Genomic DNA, 22,529 nt, shown 5'->3' on the forward strand with positions numbered 1-22,529 from the left:
CAGCAAAGAGGTTAGGGATAGATAAGTACTTTTGAGAATCATGGGAAATGATGAGGTTACCAAGTATAAGGAGGAAGAAGAGAAGAAGGTCTAAGAAAGAGCCCTATTGGACACCCATAGTTATCAGGTGAGAGATAGATAGGTAGGAAGAGAAGCAAGAGGTCAAATAGGTTAATCTCTCTGAGTCTCAGTTTCCTCATCTATAAAACTAGATGATCTCTAATATCCTTTCTAACAGAAAATGATGAAATCTCTTAATACTGTGACTACAAAACAATGGTACTAGTAAGTGTTAAACAACACAAACTATGAACGAAAAAAGGGGGAGATTATTTGGTTTAGAGTAATTGGGAAAGTTCTCCCCAAACAAGGAAAGGTATATATAATTTTCTGATCTCAAAATGTTGTCATTAACTTCTATTGGCCTCAAGCATAGTAATGCTACTGCAACTGTTTCTTTCCTTTTAAAATACATTCATTCAATGGAATTTGTCAATCTTTCTTACATAGAACCCATTAAAGAAGACTTAGCCTTAAAAATAAATGAATTTATGAATTTTGTAAGTAATAGCAAAACAATATTTAACATACCATTTGGAGGGCTGAAAGTTCTTCTGTTAATCGAGAAATCTGTAAATTATACTGTTTTCTTGTATTTGCCACCTGTACATTGAGATATTAAAAAAATTAGGCTCAAAACAAAAATTCAAATTCAATAAATATTTTAAGTGCTGGGGAAAGAAGCCAAGGAATAAAAAAACTAAATAATATATAGTCCAATTGTCACAATATGGTCACACACACAAATACATACACACACTTCACAAACCCTGATCTTTGGCTATCTTTCTTACTGCCTAAACACAATCTGGTTGGGGGAAAATATGCCCAAAAGAACCATGTATATGGTAAGTAGGTACAGAGTGATTTGTCATTATTGCTACTATTGTTATTTGATATTCTTAAATGATAGCTACAGTAATAAAACAAAAAAGTCGAGGTAATGAGGCTAGGTAAAGAAGAGAAAACATATTTTCTTTCTGCAAATGATATGATGGTTTTACTTAGAGAATGATAAAGATTTAATTTAAAATTATTCAAAACTGGAAAAGGCTCTCCAAATCCAAAAAAAAACCAAAACCCACAACTGTGGAATATGGATGCTAATAGGACCATACTATTTCTTTTGTTTTGGGTGGTGGTGTTTTTCTTTTTTGAGGTTTTTCCTTTTTGGTCTGATTCTTCTCTTATAACAGGACTATGCAGAAATATGTTTAATTTTATTACACACACACACACATATGCTGTCTAGGGCACAGGGGAGGGAGGGAAGGGAGGGAGAAAAATTTGAAATTTGAAATCTTATGTAAACAAATGTTAAAAACTATCTCTACATGTAGCTGGAAAATAATAAAATACTTTTATTTTTAAAAATTATTCAAAACAACTAGTAGGGGCAGCTAGGTGGCTCAGTGGATAGAGCACCAGCCCTGGAGTCAGGAGTACCTGAGTTCAAATCCGGCCTCAGACACTTAACACTTACTAGCTGTGTGACCCTGGGCAAGTCACTTAACCCCAATTGCCTCACTAAAAATAAAACAAAACAAAACAACTAGTAACTTCAAGAAAGTTACTGATGTTAATTAACTTTATGGTCCAGTCAAACTGTCCTTTTAGACATTCCTTACATAGAAAGCTCCATCTCCTGACTCTGTGCCTTTACACAGACTGTTGTCCATGCCTGTAATATAATCCCTAACTCAGCTATCTGAAATCTCCATTTAAAACTTCAAAGCTCAGCTCAAGCACATCCTTCTACATAGTTTTTTCTCTGTCATTCCTCAAGCTTCTAATATCTGTCCCTCCCCCTTCAAATTTCCTTATTTATTTTGCTTATATTTATGGGTACACATTCAAGTTTTTTGAGGGATAATAACTGCTTCATTATATTATCCCTATATTCACAGAATTGAGAATATAGAACCTCTCACACAGTATACAATATAATGCTGACTGATGAAAGTAGTTGAATATGATATAAACCCTCAAAATCATCAGCTTTTCCATATATTGCTAACAAAACTTAATAGAAGAAAAGAGAAAAACAAATTACATTTAAAATAATAAGATGCATAAAATATCAGGGAGCTAAACTTCTCAGATGTATTCAAAACTAATATAGATGCAACTATAAAATATGATTTAGAGAATCAGGAAATATTTCAATAAGTAGAAAAATTTATTATTCATGGTTGAGCAATACCAATTTAATAAAAATGACAAACTACCAAAATACATTTACAGACTTAGTGCCATGTCAATCAAACAACCAAAAGCTTACTTTACAGAATGAGACAAAATAATACCGCAATTTCATTGGGAGAAAGGAAAGGTCAAGAATCCAGAGGAAAAAAAAAAAAAAAAAGAAGATATGAAGGAGGCCTAGAATTGACATGACCATCAATGTATCTAAAATTAAGAGAGAAACAGTTGATTAGGCAAATCTTTATAGCAAATATGTCTGAAAAAGGATTTATATCCATGAGAATTGAGGTTAAGTATATAAAAATAAGGGCCATCTCCCAATAGATATGTGATCAAAGAATATGAAGTTTGCAAAATAAGAAATGCAAGCTACCAACAGCCATAGGAAAGAATGCCCTGAATCACTCACTACTAACAGGAGACATTCAAACTAAAACAATTCTAAGGTTTCATTTATGCCTATCTGATTAACAAAGTTGACAAAAGATGGCAAAATGTTACAGAGCTCTGGGAATATTGGTGTATTATTGAATGACCTATTAATTGGTATAATCATTCTGGAAAAGAATTTGAAATTACACTAAAATAATCACTAAATTGGGGTACAACTAGGTGGCCCAGTGGATAAAGCACTGACCTTGGATTCAGGAGGACCTGAGTTCAAATCTGACCTCAGACACTTGACACTAGCTGTGTGACCATGGGAAAGTCACTTAACCCTCATTGCCCCCCCCCCAAAAAAGACTCACTAAATAGCACAAAGTTTTTAAACAAGAAGTATCACTACTAATTATACGTCCCAAGATTGTTGAAGATAGAAGAGTTCCTATACATTCCAAAACATTTATAAAGTCAGTTGTTGTAATGGCAAAAAAATTGGAAGGAAGGTAGATGCTCATCAACTGGAGTAATGGCTAAACAAATTTTAGCATATAAATATAAAGGAGGGAGAGAAAAAGGAGTAAAGCTAACGCTTACTCAGAGGAGCTCTCTTTCCTGTTGGTGAGGTTCTAAGAGCAGACTGGAGAGGGGCTACACGGCTGACTCCCATGGAAAGTACAGACCCCAGGTGGTGAGTTAATAGAAATGAGGCCAGCTCTTTGAATTAGCTGAGCTGGAAGCAAGTTTGGGGGTGGAGTCAGTCTTTGCTACAGCCAGGGAGCTTATCCATTTTTTCTCTTCCCCTATTCCCTTGTCCCTGGCTTTATTAACTTCACCTTTGTTATATATTTTATTCCCATTGATAAAAACTGATTTGTTTGTGGAAAAGAGGTTGTTAATCTCCTTTTTTATGAGCCTTGGAGAAATAGCTAAAAAAGGGCAGTTTGGAAGAGAGGAAACTTTGGACCTAGAGGTCCCTCATTATTTTCTATTTTTTTTTGTTGTTGTTGTTTATATTTTTGTTGGGTTTTTTTTGGTGAGGCAATTGGGGTTAAGTGACTTGCCCAGGGTCACACAGCTAGTAAGTGTCAAATGTCTGAGGCCAGATTTGAACTCAGGTCCTCCTGAATCCAGGGCCAGTGCTCTATCCACTGCGCCACCTAGCTGCCCCCTTATTATTTTCTGAACCCCAATGTTACAGAAATCTACCCAATTAACTTTCCCCATATTAAATTTGGCCCCTACAGGGGTCAGAGTTGAACACAACTGAAATGACAGAATACCACTACTACCAACATGAGATAGGATGGAAAAGGTACAATGAAGTCAGATTGTGAAGTGTATCTATTCAAGAAAACAGGTGAAAAAGTTAGGATAAAAAGCAGATAAAAGAAATTGACCAGTACAGAATGTCTGTATAATTATAACTTTGTAGCTGTAAAATAGAAAAATTATGACATGTGCAGTAAGATTAAGACACAAAAATATGACAAGACCATAGAAAGATACCAAAAGATATCACCTTTTTTACTGACATTATAAAATGCAACAAGCTATTAAAATTTAATTTATAATATTTAATAAAGGTCTCACAGAGGAAAATGTTATACGCATATTTATATAAGTTCATTTACAAGTAAAATCTTTACTCAAATTCATTAGAATTACAGTGTTTTCCTTAATTATAGCACTTTTGAATAATTTACTCGTCTCATCAGAGCAGTACTCCACATATAATCCAGTTCTGATAATATTCTGTAAATCTTTTTAATAACCACCCACAATATTAAATCACTCATAAGAAACTTTCTGACATCAATGAGACATTAGTAATTAGCTTATGGTGCTGTAAAACAATTAGGAATTTTCCAACATTAACATCTTATGTTATACCTTAGGTATACACTAACTGTAGGAAATGACTATGCCATTTAAAAAATAAATTTTATTGTTATATTTTGACATCACCAGGGTATCTCCCTATATTCTTCTTCTTACCTAATCCAGAAAGCCATCAGATATAGTAAAAAAAGGAGTTGTTTTTACTGATGTTGCTGTTTTGGTAGTTCCTTTATAGTTAGTTATATTTCATTTTTGATAATAAATTATTAATGACCTCTATTTGGTCTCCTGTTATATTTTTGAAGGTATTCCTCTATTCTTTAGTATTCAATTTTGTTAGTATATAACTGTGTATTATAGTTTCTGATAATTAAATTTTTTTCTGGTTATATTGCTCATTTGCTACTTGTTGATTTGATTTTCTGACCTTTTTAATGATGGTTGGCTAAAAGATGATTTCTTTTATTATATGTCCTTTTAAAAATTATTAGTTGGAGATTTGCAGGATTTGTCGCCATGGGTTGCATCTTGAGCTATGTTAAGGGCTAAAATTCTAGCTAAACTGTCTAAAATATCTAATGAGTGGTCGCCAATAAATTATAAGCTTTAGCAAGAGTTAGACTTTTAAGCATTTATTAAGGAGAATAAGAATTTGGTAAAGAGAGAGAAAAAGGCCTAAATTCCTAGCTATTAAAGGGAGAGCACATTTCTAGCTCCGCTCTCCACCAGAGTCCAAAGGAAAGAGCCCGAGACTCAGCGCCAGTCTCTTCCTTCCTCCTCCCACTAGTCTGCGTCACTTCCTCCCCGCCAAAGAAAAGACTCCTGGTCTTGCCCTCAAAGACCTTCGCTTCATGGGCAGAACTCTTCTACAGTAAGTATCCAGCAGGTGGCGTTATTCCAATCGTTACAGTCCCCCCTGTTGTTCCTCAAGAAAATGTTTCCTTGACGGAACAGTAAAAAGAATATAATAACTATTGCTAACTAATAATATGTGAACAACAATATAGAAAAGGAAGAGAGGAAAGTTTTGTCCAGAGGGGTGATTTTTTTTTTTGTCCTCATGAACCGACGCTTTGACATTGGTCTTGCAAAGGGAGGGCCTCTGCAGAGAATACATGTTACAGATGGTGTATATTATAACAGAAAGAGAAAAAAAAACACAACAAAAACAACAAATCAAAACTGTTCATTTAAAGTCTCTGAAAGTCTTTTCTCAGATGTCCTCTAGGTGTAGTCGTGGAATGGAAGTCTTTTCAGGGGTTGATGTGTGGATGCTGGTAATCAGCCAGGAAAACTTCCTACAAAATTGAGCTTAACACAACTTTAAAATAGCTTTGTCAATAATCAAATCAAACAATGAAAGTTCTCAAAAACATGTCTAAGGGAATTCAGAATCTTAGTTGTTACACATGAAACATATAATAAAACAAAAATTGAAACATTCTTTAAAATTATAATATTACTATAGTCCCCCCTTATGGAGGGTATTTGAGAAGACAATTGCTGCGATATTAATTTTTAAAAATAATTTTTATCTTTGTTTCATCACTTTTTGCATCATCTGCCTAATTATCCTCATGCCATTATGAGAAATTAAAAAATCTAATATAATTGGTAACAGGTGTCAAGGCCAAATTCAACACTGTATTTATCATGACACCTGAGATAATTATGGGGGTTACCATAAAAGAACAGAGAAATGATGGGATATGAGCATTCCCACACTTGAGCAATATGTACTGCCCATACAGTATGCCAGGCTTAAAATAGGTGGATGGAATATATGTCCATGCCACCGAACATATTGGAAGAAACTGAGTCAGACTTAATCAGATGCATGGGACTGAGATGTCCATGGCATCAGGCATATAGGAGGGAGCATGGAAGCCAGGTGTAGAAGTGAGATGGGTGGGATGAATACTTCCAGCCATCTGTACAATATTGTGGGGAAAAATAAAATAAAATATTAAACCAAGAGAATCCAACCTCAACATTTGTCAAAAGCCGTTCCCTCGGCCATACCTTGACTTCATGCATGTCTCCCCTCATGTGACAGTTCAGTGTCTGCTCTTGCATGTATTCCTCTTGTGATTGGATGGCACCTTGGCCAACTGGCATCTGATAACTCAGAATAAAGGTAATTAGTGTCTTAAATGATAAGTTCCCATAATCCAAGTCTCATATGGATTTAAAAATTGAGGATAATAAATGATTGCAAAAAATGTGAATACATCTTGACTCAGAACACAATATATAATTATGCAACAATTTCAAATAATACCCTTTTTTACTTAGTATACAATTACTTTTTTGAAAAATCTGAACATATTTAAATACAAGTTAAAGCACAATACAATCTCAAAGAAAACTTTTACAAATGTTCCCCTCTTTTTTTTTTTTTTTGGAATATGCTTATCAAAAATAATACTTCTAGAATCAATTTACACTTGCCATGGCAAACAATTTGCCAGGGAAATGCTTTAAAGAGTTTGATCAAATAATCAGTTGAGAAAAAATAACAAAAACAAACAACTCAGAATATGGGAGCACAATACTCCTAGAATTAACATTGTATAATAAAATCAAAACCATCTTGCAATGTTTCAAAATTAGATAGACAAATGAATAGAAGAAAATACACATGGAACAATAAAAGACAATGAAATTCAAACTAAGGAAGTCTAAATGAATGTGAACTTAATATTAATAAGAGTATTATAAAATATAAACTTGATCACATGACTATAAAAAGCTTTTACAAATATTCTCCTTGTTTTAAAAACTAAATATAAAACACAATCTCAAAAGCATGAAAATCTCTATGAAAATAAACCCATACCATTAATTTCAAAATGTATATGTAATAGCATAGAAATCCTATGTAACCTCTGAACTGATATTAATACTCTGAGTGAATTCAGAACACCTTTGATTCCGATATCTAAAATCCCCAATACTCATATCAATACCTTGCTGCTTACTTCTACATTTCTGTAAAATATATACCCTTCCATGGCAAAAGAAGCAGAGTCTTGAACTATGTTGATGATTGTCATTCTTATTCAGCTTAAGTTTTTCTTCTTTAACCCCTCTATATTGTTTGTCAGTCTTTTCACCATACAAATGCTTTATAAGATTACTAATTAAAGACAAAAGCAGGTTAGCAAAATTATGAACAAAACGAGCATATCTGGAATTTAAAGAGTTTTCTAAGATTGTCTCAAAAGCACAGCCAGGATGGGGAAGGGCTGAGCCTGAAGCTGCAAATGCAGGTAGAAAAAGTTGAGCATGCGCATCAGATCTCTGGACTTCCCAGGCAGGGGAAGCTATGGGCTTGGCCATAGGAGGAGTAGAGGGTGGGGTCTGGAGAGGAGGGGAGGGACCAGCGCAATTTGAATCAGACTTGATTTTGAACTCAGGCCTGGATTCCTCTTCCCCCACTTTGCCTCCAGGTGCTAGGGGATTAAAAGCTTCTAGAGGGTGGGTCATTGCCTCCAGGCATGCAAAATTAAAGCAACAATTACTGTTAGAACTGGGAAAAGCTGCGGGAATCTCTTCAGGTTTCTCTGAAAAAGCATGGTTGGGAGAGGGAGAGATATTTCCTTGTGTGAGTAAGTTGCTGGCTCTTTTAACAAAAATAAAAAGAAAAATAGAAAATCCACAAAAACAAAGCATTAACATGATCTTATCTCCCATTTGTCTGGTTAAACAGACCAAAATCAAAAATAGGGTAATTAGGGAGTTTAAAAGGTCCATTCGAAAAAATTTAAAGGAAAAACACAGCCAGTACACCAGTACTTAGCAGTTAAAGGGAGAGGGAGGGGAAATTTCTTACCCAACCAGCAGATCAGAAGACTGAGGGTTAGCTTTCCTCTTCGTGGTCAGCCATCTGTTAAGGGCTAAAATTCTAGCTAAACTGTCTAAAATATCTAATGAGTGGTCGCCAATAAATTATAAGCTTTAGCAAGAGTTAGACTTTTAAGCATTTATTAAGGAGAATAAGAATTTGGTAAAGAGAGAGAAAAAGGCCTAAATTCCTAGCTATTAAAGGGAGAGCACATTTCTAGCTCCGCTCTCCACCAGAGTCCAAAGGAAAGAGCCCGAGACTCAGCGCCAGTCTCTTCCTTCCTCCTCCCACTAGTCTGCGTCACTTCCTCCCCGCCAAAGAAAAGACTCCTGGTCTTGCCCTCAAAGACCTTCGCTTCATGGGCAGAACTCTTCTACAGTAAGTATCCAGCAGGTGGCGTTATTCCAATCGTTACAGCTATTTTGCTCTTTGAAACATATTATTCCATTCCCTTCTGCTATGTCGGGAGGGCATAGAATGATCTTATTTTACTTGAATTTATTTCTCTTATATTTGAGGTTCTTTCTCTTGATTGCTTGAAGAATTTGTTGTTATTAAAATTGCTAAATTTAACCACTATATGTATTAGAGTGTGCAGTATAAGGTGTCTCCTCCATACTCCTAAAGTGATTTGTGGAATCTTTTGATTGGCACTTTAAGTTCTTGGCACTTTTCTTGCATTATGGTTTTCAGGTTTTTTTGATTTGCCATGTTCTTCTGCAAAACCTTATATTCCTTAAAATTTCCTCTGAGATCAATATGTTTTGGTTTTTTTTTTTTTGGTCAGGGCAATGAGGGTTAAGTGACTTGCCCAGGGTCACATAGCTAGTAAGTGTCAAGTGTCTAAGGCCAGATTTGAATTCAGGTACTCCTGAATCCAGGGCCATTGCTTTAACCACAGCTCCACCTAGCTGTCCCCTCAATATGTTTTTACTGTATAGAGATCATGTGTTCTTTTAACATTACTGCTTTTTTGCTTCTCTCCTTCCAAACTGTCTTTTACTTCTGTGTAGTCATATTTTCAATTAGTTGTTTTCTCTTTTGTTTTTCCGGACAGACTTGTCACCATGGTTTCAATTTCTGTCTTCTTTTTTCTGCTCTGCAAGTTATAAATTCTACTTTTACCATTCTCGTTTCTCTTGAGTCATGCAGAACATCCTGCTGCAGGTCCATGCCTTTTTGGGAATATTCAGGGTCTTCTGCTTCATCATTAATTCATTTTTGTCTTACAGTATTTATTGAGATATGTTTGGACTCATAGATAATCTTGAGGCCATCTTCCCTTCTATTGTCAATATCTTCCTTATCTACTTGTGCTCAAGTTTTCTTCCTCCTGAAATATCTGGTAATTCCAGTCTCTTTTCCTTATATTCCTCAATCTCACATTTTGACAGCCTTCCCTCTCTGCTTTGATTATAGCACCTCAAAGCACTCTCAATCTCCTTCCATACTGGGGAATTCACTTTTTTCCAGTCTCAAGCCTCTGTTTTAAGTGACTTTTGGGGGAACAAAATGTGCTTTAGCTGGATGACAATCTCCTTTCTTTCAGGCCTGTCCCAATTCCGATGGTTCCTTAGTTTTCTGATTTCTTAGATTTCTGTGCAGCCCAATATGCTGCCACAATGCTACTCCAGGTAGAGCAAGAACCCAACTTTCTTCTACCTTTCTCTACCTCTATGGCAAAGGGAGGAGGGGAGTGGAGGCTGGAGAAAGGAAAGAGTTCTGTTACAAGGGTATAAGTCAGGTTGTACCAGTCTGCCAGAGCTTGGCTGGTGGTGGTGGAAGGAATGGATGGCTGAATGAGCACTTTAGGGATTTGGGATTAGCCTTTCTGCTTCTAGTTTATTAAGCATTTACCTTCTTAGGGGTCTTGGTATTTTAGTCTGGGGAAACATCTGCAATTGCTTAACTGTATAACTGTGCAAAATTATAATTCTCATTTTGGAGAAGTTTGAGAGGTTTTAAGGGTAGGAGTGTATGCCTAATCCTCTATTTTATTGGTCACATGACAACTCTACTGAAACCTTTTCTTAAAAACAAAACAAAACAGGGCAGCTAGGTGGCGCAGTGGATAAAGCACCGGCCCTGGATTCAGGAGTACCGGAGTTCAAATCCAGCCTCAGACACTTGACACTTACTAGCTGTGTGACCCTGGGCAAGTCACTTAACCCTCATTGCCCTGAAAAAAAAAAAAGAAGAAGAAAAAACAAAACAAAACAAAACAACAACTTTATCTTACTTTCTTCTGTAGGGTCTAACAAAATTCATTACCTATAATAATTTACTTAAATAATGGTTGAATGAATGAATAGCATAGTTTAAAGCAGCACTAAAAGCTTTCTTAGAAGAGATGTAATACTGCCATTTACTTTCATTTCATCATTTAAAACTATTAGTCCTTATGACTCCAAGTGCCAAAATCAAGAGGCTGCTGATCATAATACTATGCATTTATTATTATATATTTTATTTTGAATAGCTTATGTTATTGATATGGATAGATATCTAGATATTATATATACTATATTATATATGTATATTATGTTGTTTATATAATATATACATATATTATACATGTGTATATACATCTACATACTTATCTAGATATACATATATCTATCTATCCATCTTTCTGTGATTTCTCTACAAAGTAATGCTAGGGGGGTGGCTAGGTGGCGCAGTGGATAAAGCACCGGCCCTGGATTCAGGAGTACCTGAGTTCAAATCTGGCCTCAGACACTTGACACTTACTAGCTGTGTGACCCTGGGCAAGTCACTTAACCCCCATTGCCCTGCCAAAAAAAAAAAAAAAAAGAAAACAAAGTAATGCTAGGGATCAATTTATCACCATCATTATAGCAAATATTTTTCTCCATTATTGTTGTTGTTTGATATGCACATACATGGGATGCAGGGTGTGCTTAGCAAAGACTAGTACCTCTGGTGTGAAGGCTACCAAGCCCTTTTAAGGGCTGCTTTCCACCTGATCCACCCAACTCTCACCTGTGGTTCTAAGAAGCTGTAGCATGTGCAGCAGCAACACCCCTGTAAACTGTTTCAGCACACAGGCTAAGCCAGGCTGAGGATAATCAAGGGGTCTCAAACTCATTGGTGAATTGCGGGGAATGCTTACCCCAAGCATGTGAAGACTTCCCCTGGTGGGAATGGGTGGATGAGACCACTTTATTCCAATGGCCATAGAGGCAGCTGAAGTATATACTCTGTGGAGCACTCAGAGTTTGATTAGACATAGAAGATACCAAGGTCATGCACTGTACTCTTAGCCATGGCCAGTCATCTGTCTTGCCACTAGACTTTGATGATTCTGGAGGCAAGAGTAAGGCTGACAACTTTGAGCAACTCTGCCTCACTTAAATCTGATTTATGTGAAATTCAAAAGACATCACCCATACCTTTTTACTACTTTTGCCTATCTCAAAATCCTGTGGCAACAGGCAAGTGATGAAGCAGCAGGTGTGGATATACTGGGAGCTATAGTCACAACCCTGTACACAAGCAGCCAAGGTCATTGGGTTGTCTTCTCATTGGAAGCAGCAGTGGGATTTGGCAGCCACCTTGGGTGTCTGAGTAGCCTTTAAGGACCCCACTGCTCACCTCCTGGTGTGAGAAATGGACTAGAAAAGGTGCCCTAAAAATTGTCCACTTTAGCCAACCCTGGCCTGCTTATCATGGCAGGCAAGGATCCCATCCTGAGGTCAAAACACAAAAGGAAGGTACAAAAACTTCTGCAAAGATGATTCCACTCACCATAGATACCTGGAATGTGTGCACACTTATGGACAACACAAACCCCATAGACCTGAAAGACGAACAGCTCTTGTAAAAGAATTCAGTAGGTATCACATCAAAAGAGTAGCCTCAAGAATAACAAGGTTGGCAAATGAAGGCCAGCTTCCCAAAGTTGGAGCTGGATACATGTTTTTCTGGAGTAGCTACAGTGAAGGGGACCGCTATGAAACTGATAGTTTTGGGGGGTTTTTTGCTGATAGAGTTTTGCAATCAAAATATAGTCAACAAGCCTGTATGCCTGCCAAAAGAAGTGAATGACAAGCTCGTGACAATACAATTGCCTCTCTCAGGAAAGTGCCAATGCCACCAACATCAATGCCTATGCTTCCACCATGACGAATCCTGATGAGGTCAAAGGAAGATTTTATGAAGACCTAGAGCCCCTCATCCTCAATGTACCCAAAGTGGACAAGCTGATAATTCTGGATGACTTTAATGCAAGATTGGCACAAATTACCAGACATGGCAGGGAGTCTTTGGGAGGAATGGAATTGGGAACACCAACAGCAATGGTCACTTACTACTGAAGACTCCTGTGCATCTCATGACCTTGTCATCACCAACACTGTCTTCCATTTACCTAAATGTAGTAAAACTTTGTGGATGCACCCTTGCAGCAAACATTGACATTTAAAAGACTATGTCATTGTAGGAAGAGGCAGAAGATAGGATGTGAGTGATGCAGGCAATGTGTGGTGCACAGTGCTGGCGTGATCATAGACTTATAGACCCTCTCCAAGCTAAATATTTGCATTCCACAAAAGCAGAGTCCCCAAGGCAAAACAACTACTGGAACACTTAATGTCAACAGATTAGAGTGCTTCTCTGAGCCAGTTTGTTCCTAACTTGGAGGAAAAACTGAGCCAACACATGGTTGACAATAGTGGAGCAGAAAAGGAGTGGGCAGCTTTCAGAGATTTGGTATACAACAAGCACTACAATTACTCATCTAGGTCAGAACATTCACCAATATCAAGACTGGTTTGACAAAAAGAATAGGGAAATTCAGAAACTGCTAGGCAAAAAAGAACTTCACAGGGTTTTCTAGCAGGATAGTTTATCAGTTTCTAAGAAGGCAGCATTTAACTATCAAAAGTAAAGTACAAGTAAAACTAAGAGAGATGCAGTATTCGTGGCTCAGTAAGAAGGCAGATGAAATTCAGTTTTACACTGATAATAACAATCCAAAGTGCTTTTATGATGCCTGTAAGGCTATTTATGGGGCAAAGATTTAATGTTACTGAAGCCACATTGATAGTGATAAGGACATGATTGTGGAGAAAATGAGCTGAACATTTCCATGGTGTTCTCAACAGATTGTCATCAATCAATGTGGAAGCCACTGACCATACATCTCAGGTTGAAGTCAATCCCTCTTTAGCTAAATTTCCAACTGAAGAAATGGTTTTGAATGCCATTAGGCTCCTTCTTCTCCCATGGAAAAAAAGCACCTGGTATTGATTGTATTCCAGCTGTAATTTACAAGGCAGGGGGGTCTCCTACTCATACAAAGCTGACAGAAATTGTCCAGGTTATATGGCAAGAGAAGATTATCCCTCAGGAGTTCAGGGATGCTTCCATTATCCTCTCTATAAAGGTAAAGGAAAAAGATTGTCCTGTGACAGACATGGTGGATGGGGAGGGGTGTCTCTCAGTGATAGTTGACAAGATTCTTGCCAGAGTCCTCTTAAAAGGCTGATACTTAACCTTGAAGATGGTCATCTGCCTGAGAGTCAGTATGGCTTCAGAAAGGGCTGAGGAATGGTTGATATGGTGTTTGCTCCCCAACAATTCCATGAGAAATGTCAGGAGCAGAACAGAAGCCAGTACACAAAGTTCACTAATCTGACCAAGGCCTTGGACACTGTAGGTCACAAGGACTTATAGAAAATTATGTCAAAAGTGGTGGCCTGGAGAAGGTCATCAGTATTGTACACCAGTTCCACAATTCCATGCTTACACGGGTTCTGGATAATGGATAATGCTCTTGCACTTTCCCAGTCATGGAAAAAAAGCTGTATGCTTGCTCCCATGCTTTTTAGCATGATATTTTCAGCCATGTTCCTGGATGCCTTCAACAAAGGCAAAATTGGCATCTAAGCCAGCTCCCTTACTGACAATAAATTATTTTATTTGAAAAGGCTTACAAGCCAAGACTAAAGTGGAGGGAGAGTTTGTGTGTACCTTTTTTTTTTTTTTTTTTTGCAAATGATTGCGCACTCGATGCAGCCTCTGAGCCTGGGATACAACGGAGTATGGAGCAATTCTCTTCTGCTTGGGCTAATTTGGGTCTGACAATTAACACCAAGAAAACAGAGGTTGTCCACCAGCCAGTACCACACCATCCATATGTGGAACTATCAGTTACAGGAAATGGAGAGATTTTTAAAGCTGTGGATAAGTTCATTTACTTTGGCTGTATACTTTTCAGGGATGTACACACAGGTGATGATGTTAGTGTTTGCATTGCAAGCTCTAGCTCAGTGTCTGGGAGGCTCCAAAACAAAATGTGGGAGAGAAGAGGTGTTAGGCTGCCTAACAAATTGAAGGTCTACACAGCTGATGTGCCGACCTCATTGTTGTATACCTATGAAACCTGGACAGGATACCAGTACCATGCCAGAAAACTCAATCACTTCCATTTGAATTGTCTTAGGAAGATTCTGAAGATCACCTGGCAAGATAAGGTATCAAACACTGAGGTCCTTTCTCAGCAAAACTACCAACCATTCAAATTCTGCTGCAGAGAGTACAACTCTGATGGGCTGGCCATGTTATTTGAATGACAAATGTATGTTTGCCTAAAAGACTATTTCATGGAGAACTCACACAAGGAAGATGCTCACATGGTGGTCAGAAGAAGGGATATAAAAACACTTTCAAGGTCTCTCTGAAGAACTTTGGAATTGATCACATGACATGAGAGATGCTGGAAAAGGACAGCCCAGCATGGTGTGCTTGCATCAAAGAAGGCGCTGTGCTCTATAAGCAAAGTAGAAGTGCAATAGGTCAATAGAAACATGAGATGTGCAAACTTAGAGACAACTCCACTTCAAATATTCATATCAACTAATTGTGTGCAGCCTGTGATAGAGCCTTCTGAGCTCATGTTGGTCTGATCAGCCACAATCAGATACCCCATACCTTGATTCCAATATAGTGATATCATTTTGGTCCTCTTTGAGAACAAAGGATAACTGCCAACGCACATATACATACAGTCTTCACACATAAGACTAATGTTTCATTTTAAGAACATACTTTATTTTAAAAGTGATTTCTTTTTATACTTTTTATTTTAACTTTGTGGAAGAGTTAAATGATCATTTGGTTATTTTCTTAACCACAGCAAACTGAAACATATATATTTTCTCATTGAGGGATTAAAGCTTTCCAGTAGAAGAGATTTATAAGCACAAAGAATTTGGAAAACAACAAATATAATGAAAAAAGATATTTTACTTTATAAATTTTAAAATGTTTATTTTAAAATTTTAACTAAAAACATTATTATTAAAATTTCAACTAGCAATTACTTTACCAAAATAAAGCACATGCTTTCTTTTAGCTGTTGTAAATATTAATCTAAATTATAATATTAATATATAATTATATAAAGATATTATTATAAAATAAATATAATAAACATATTATAATAGAAATATAAATGTTAACATAAAATGACAAGTCAATTATTGCAGCCAACTCAATTTGAGAAATCAAATAGCTTATGTGGTGACCTCAGCCTTCATCTTTATTTTAATTCAGAGACTAGAAATTATAATCTTTTCTTAACTGTCATTTAAAAGAAAAGATTTTTAAGTCTATCATTAATTTGCCTGAAGTAAATATTTTCTATACATGTACTGATTGCTATTAATAAACATGTTATATATGAATACATAAAACCAAATTCTCAGAACTAGAATTAAACAGTTCTTTGATGATTGTGACCTTCTAGAATGAGTGATGCAATCACTGAATTCCAATTAGTAAAATTTTCTTTGTTTTGTTTTAAAATATTTCTAAATAAGATTTAAAAATTTCATATGGGATTAAACCACAGAACTATGTCAGTTCCTATGTGACATATATAAAACTTTATTAAAAAGTTTATCTGCATATAGAATTTAAAAGAATTTTAATTCATTTTTAATATACTAAGGGACTTCACTATTAAGTCCAAGAAGTATAGTGGAGAGCATTTGAGTTAAGACCACAAGAGAAAAAAAAAACAAGCAATTTTGTTATCATATAGACCACCTGTCTAGAAAGAGAAACCAAATGGGGGATAGAGGAAACACCATAAATCTGGCACAGAGCTAGGATCTAGTAGTAAGGTGATAGAAGTTATCCAGACATGCTATAGCTCTCTCTGCTAAAAGCAGATCAGCTAATAATTTATTTGTCTTAATGTAAAATTCCTCCTTTAAAAGTATGAAGAATCAACTAAGGGAAATCTCAGGCTTGAAATCAATCCTCACTAATAGAAAGGAACTGGTTCTTGGAATGGAAATAATGGGGACAGCAGGAGGAAATTACCACTCCCTCCTAGAGTTTGTAATAGAGGACGGGAAAGTCAGACTTTGACATGTATACAAGGCCTTGGGAAAGCAGATTTCCAACAGCTGTGAGGAAGGATAGGTATGCAGTTTCCCCTGGACTAAAATTCTAGAGAAGTAGGCATAGGAGAGATGAAAAAAATCTCACAAAAGAAATTTTGAAGTCAAAGTGAAACTTTTTCAATAAGGAAGAAAAATGAAGTCTGAACAAAGTCCTATAGATCCACAGGGATCACATCAACTAGTCAATTAACAAACACATATTAACTACTTACCAGGACAGGCACTTATCTAAGTGCTGGTGATACAATAAAAAGCAGTTCCTGCCTTTAAGAAGTTTGATGGGGGAGATACTACATATATGAATAGGTACATAATAGAAATATACAGAGTAAATGGAAGATGGTATTAGAGAAGTAGGCAGGAAGTATGGCATATGGATAGTAGGACTTATAAGAAAGACCTAAGTTCAAATGTGATCAGATGCTTACTAGCTCTGTGACTCCAGACAAGTCCCTTAACCTCTGTATGCCAATTTCCTCATCTGCAAAATACTGATAATAATAGCACCTACCTCCTTGAGCTGTTGTGAGGATCAAATTAGATAATATTTGTAAAGTGCTTAACTCAGCATGGAACACAATAGGCACTTATTAAATGTTTATTTTCTTCTCTTTCCCTCTCCCCTAAAGGGCTATCTGTGAAAGAGATTAGATTCGTTCTGTTCAGCTTTAGAAGACATAACTAGAAGCAATGGGTGGAAATGGTAAAGAAGCAAATTTAAACTTGCTGACCAGAAAACCTTTCAAATAATTAAGAGTTGTCCAAAAGTAGAATGGACTGCCTTGAGAAGTAGTGGGTTTCTTCTCCTTGAAGGTCTTTAAGCAGAGGTTGAATGACTACTTTTCAAGAATGTTATAATGAGGATATCTTTCAGTTATGGTTTAGGCTGGTAAGTCTCTTTTGAATTGTTAAGTTGGGTTACAAAGCTTTTAAATAGAAGAGCTTGGATTTGAACTTGAATCCACTGAATGCAATACTATTTTTACTTTACTATACTGCAAAAATAACTGGGTCTCAGTTTTCTGCTTACAAATTTATTTTTAAATCTCTTTTTTAGTCTCTTCCATGGTCTTCTCTTCACTTTGGTCCAACAATCTCATGTCCTCTTTCTTTCCTCTCTTTGAATGTCTATTTCTCCCTCTGTCTTTCTTGCACACAAACACACACACAATCACTAGCTCAAGCAAACTTCCTGCAAAATATTTCATAAGCCTTTACTTAAAATGCAATTCTCTGCTTGTTCTTCATGTAGTTGTTCTGGCAAATCCCTGTTAAAGTAGTATGCAATATTTAGTTATTATGTGTGTATTTTTCTATTTTTATTTAAAACTTTAACAAAATTACAAGTCTCTTACTTCTTTCCTGGTTCGCACAGCGGCCTCTTGTACAAGTCGAGAAACTGTTTCTTTCATTTTCTCAATATCTTCTTCTTTTTGTTTTTCTTCAAGCAATGCCTTCAGAAAACAATAATTTGTATTATTTTTAAAAGCATTATTAATGATAAAAATAACATATGGGCAGAAATCTATTCAATAATTATGTATTGATGAAGGTAAAAACTGAGATTTTAATTCTCCATTTCTAGATACCTACAGTAAACCCAGAACACAAATCAACACTTGTTGTGACAATGGATATTCACTCAAATGAACTCTTCTATCAAAGTATATCCATTCTCTCAAAGGTATGTAGGACTATAGGCACTTAAAAATGCTTATTTGACTGACTTCTAAAAATGTTAGAGTCCTTTTGGACTCAATTTCCCTTTATTATCTCTGAGAAAATTGAGGGAATTAATGGGAATAGGACAGAAAGTGGTTAATTGTGAGAACTGAGTGAACCACACTGATTCCATCTTGTGACTCAATTCTGGACCTAGCTCTGCTCCCTTTCTATTCAATTATGGCTCTAACCCATATTCTGTCTTCTTAGAAAACTTACTCAATTGTGGAAATTGAGAGACAACCTTATTGTATTGTTTGAACCTAGCCTTGCTTGGCTGGAAAGCTGGACCACCCCTACTTGCTGCTTTGAGACCCTTAACCAAAAAACTAGGTTATACTCACCAGAAACCTAGTCAGACCCAAAGATTGATGCAATTCTCACAATTGTACATTTCAAGCAACCCATGTCTTATCAGAAAACTGGCCCCCATACTGATAAATTAGTTGTTGTTTCCATGTTCCTTTGATTGTTTACAGATATTTGGCAGGAATGGGACACCTTCAGGGAATTGCACCTGTTCACTCTCCCTGACCCAACTTGGGAAGTCCCTAACCTTTTATCCAATTAGAAATCAGGTGACCTAATAATGCATTGTTTCATTTTAATTCATTGGTCTTATTTAATTATTTGCTTTTTAATATATAAAAGTCTGTCTCCTCCTATATTCAAGGTCCAGCCCTAAGCTGAGGAAGGGGTCCAGTCCTGATTTGTTAGGCAACTGACATGCATAGCTTAATAAATCAAAGTTTTTGGAAGCTTGAACCTTTGTTTCCTGAGTTATTTCATCTTTTACCTACCACATCTTTATCTAATGTCACCTAAATCTAGCTTTGTATCTTTAAAATAGCTTTCAGATTTTTCTCTTTCTTGTCTATTGCATCCAGATTCACCATCTCATGTCTATTGTATCTGGATTCACTATCTCATGTCCAGACTACTTTAAGGGCTTCCTAGCTAGTCTTGTTCTTGACTTGATTTTCTTTTTTCTTTTCACTTGATTTTCTTCTTTCAATTTTTCTTGCTGCTACCATTTTAATCATCCTAACATACATTTCTGATCATGAAAAAGTCACTTTACCTCACTGGGTCTCAGTTGCCTAGTCTGTGAAATAAGGGGGCTAAATTAAATGGCCTCTTAGGTCCCTTTCAGCTATAAATATGTGATCCCATGACTCTATATCACTTTTCAATTCAAAGCAACTCACTGGATTTCTAAATTAAGCACAAATTCTTTAGTCTAGCCTTCAAGGTCCTCAATAATCTGGCTTTAACCAGATTATGGAATGTTGAAAACCATATTTAAAATGCCTACACTGTCAACCCCAACTTATTGTATTTCACATTTTCTATATTCCAGCCAAATTAGCTTACTCAATGTTCACCAAACACATTCCATATTTCCTACCTATGTGCCTATATTCACGTTATTCCCTATGCCTGGAATGTATCGTGTACTCCTTAAACATGTACATAAACACACACAATTCCTTGTGTTGAAATCCTACCCACACACTAATGCACTGTTGGTGGAGTTATGAACTGATCCAACCATTCTGGAGAGAAATTTGGAACTCTGCCCAAAAGGCTATAAAACTGTTCATACCCTTTGATCCAGCAATACCACTGCTATTGGATCTGTATCCCAAAGAATTTTTTTTTAAAGGGAAAAAGAAGAAACTTGTAAAAAAATATTTATAGCAGCAGTGGCAAAGAATTGGAAATTGAGGATCGGTCCATCAAGTAGAGAATAGCTGAACAAGTTGTGATATATGAATGTGATGGAATACTATTGTGCTATAAGAAATGATGAGAAGGTGGATTTCAGAAAAACCTGGAAAGATTTACATGAACTTATGCAAAGTGAAGTGAGCAGAACCAGGAGAACACTGTACATAGTAACAACAACATTTTATGATAACCAAGAATAACTTAGTTTTTCCATCAATACAAGGATCCAAGACAATTACAAAGGTCTCATGAGGAAAAATGCTATTTGCATCCAGAGAAAGAATTGATGGAGTCTGAATGCAGATCAAAACATACTATTTTTTATTTTCTCTATTTTTTCATGTTTTTTTTTCTTTTGGTCTATTTCTTCCTTTATAACATGACTAATGTGGAAGTATGTTTTACATGATTACACATATATAGTCTGTATCAAATTGCTTACCGTCTTTGGGAGGAGGGAAGTTAAGGAGGAAGAGAGAAAATTTAGAACTCAAAATTTTTAAATGAATGTTAAAATTTGTTGTTACATGTAATTAGAAAAAATAAAATACTATTAAAAAAAAATCCTACCCATACATCTGGCAAGGCCAACCTTTTCTATGAAGACTGATCTGCAGCCAAATATGACCTCTCTCATACTCTGAATTTTCATAGCAGCTGTTGCTATCTCTAATAAGCATTTTTCACACAATACTCTGTATTTCAGTTGGGTACCTATCTTATTTCTCCTCCATAATCAGAGGATTTTAATTATTTGCAACAATTTTAATGCCAAACAGTTTTTTAAAGGGACAAAATTTCGAAAGGTGATTTTCCAAGAATATAATTCTTTTTTTAATCTCAAATAGAGGCTAGAACTTCCTATAGTGTTTTGTGATTCAAGAACAGGAAGCTTAATTACCATGGCTTCTTTTCCCATGACTAATTTCCACATACGCAAAATAATAAGCATACATTAAATATATTTTAAATATTTCTGATATTTTTATATGAAATAACTACACTGGGTTTTTTTGTTTTTTGCGGGGCAATGGGGGTTAAGTGACTTGCCCAGGGTCACACAGCTAGTAAGTGTCAAATGTCTGAGGCCGGATTTGAACTCAGGTCCCCCTGAATCCAGGGCCAATGCTTTATCCACTGTGCCACCTAGTCGCCCCCTACACTGATCTTTTTATCAATAAAATGAAAGAAGAATATATAATGCCTAAAAACATAAACAAAAAAGAATTATTACCAGTGTTCTCTTTTCATTGGACTAGGCATTAAAAACAATCAAAGCATGTTAGCAAACATGTTATAGTTACAGTTAAAGCTGTACTGTAGAGAACTTACAAAACAAATACAATTCTGTTTTGGATTCTTTAGCACAATGATTTTAATAGCTTTGCAAATAGTAAATTAAACATAGTTATCTACTTGTATCCAATTGTCTTCTAGGTTTAATCTGATCAGCACTAACATACATGTTCAAGCTTGGTTCATCCAATTAACAAATTTTCCTTTTTTTAAAAAAATTAATTCTCCTTTTTAACAATCATAATAGTCATTTGCCTAGATCTATTAAGTATTTGATAAAGTAATACTCTCGGGAGGCAGCTAGGTGGCACAGAGGATAAAGCACAGGCCCTGGATTCAGGAGGACCTGAGTTCAAATCCAGACTCAGACACTTGATACTTACTAGCTGTGTGACCCTGGGCAAGTCACTTAACCCTCATTGCCCCACAAAAATAAAATAAATTAAAATAAATACTCTGACATCAATCAAATAAAACAAGGTTTTCCTAATGCAATTCTCATTTGCAAAAAGGCATTTCTAATTAATTTCCTACTAAGTTTATAGTTTTTCAAGAAAACAGTATATAAGAAGAGAAGTAAGGAATTGGGTAAAAGAAATTTTTCTGATGTTTCTTTTTTTTTAAATAAGGGAATATTTTATTTTATTTTATTTATTTTCAATCCTAAATTCTCTCATCTCCCTCACCAACTGAGAAAGCAAAAAATGCAAAACCTATTATATGTGAAATCAGGCAATACTGCTATTTCCAAAAAACTATTATTTCCATATTATCTATGTTGCAAAAAAAAGGCATAAAAAATAAAGTACATAAAAAAAAGCAACCATCTGTGTATCTAAGTTTCTCATGCCGAAGTTGTGAGATAGGTCTAAGACCAGAAAGTATAAGTGTCAAAGATTCTAAATTAACTAAACATGATTCCATTCTAATAATAAAAATTTTACTATATAGTACATTAAGGTTTTCAAATTGCTTGCTTATACATTAAAACCACTGAATGAAACCATAAA

General features: G+C 35.8%; 1 protein-coding gene across 4 annotated transcripts in view; it reads right to left on the bottom strand.

The window, feature by feature from the left end:
* The window catches only part of SCLT1 (sodium channel and clathrin linker 1), a 219,654-nt gene that overhangs the window by 101,083 nt on the left and 96,042 nt on the right, over positions 1-22,529 (bottom strand). For all 4 annotated transcript variants that reach the window (XM_043973395.1, XM_043973393.1, XM_043973396.1 and 1 more), the window contains 2 exons: positions 18,126-18,224; positions 592-663 (listed from right to left, as the gene is read on the bottom strand). In XM_043973395.1, the coding sequence (XP_043829330.1) occupies positions 592-663; positions 18,126-18,224 (171 nt within the window). The remainder of the gene's footprint in view (positions 1-591; positions 664-18,125; positions 18,225-22,529) is intronic.

Source organism: Dromiciops gliroides, chromosome 6 (assembly GCF_019393635.1).
Source record: "Dromiciops gliroides isolate mDroGli1 chromosome 6, mDroGli1.pri, whole genome shotgun sequence".
Taxonomy (NCBI): domain Eukaryota; kingdom Metazoa; phylum Chordata; class Mammalia; order Microbiotheria; family Microbiotheriidae; genus Dromiciops; species Dromiciops gliroides.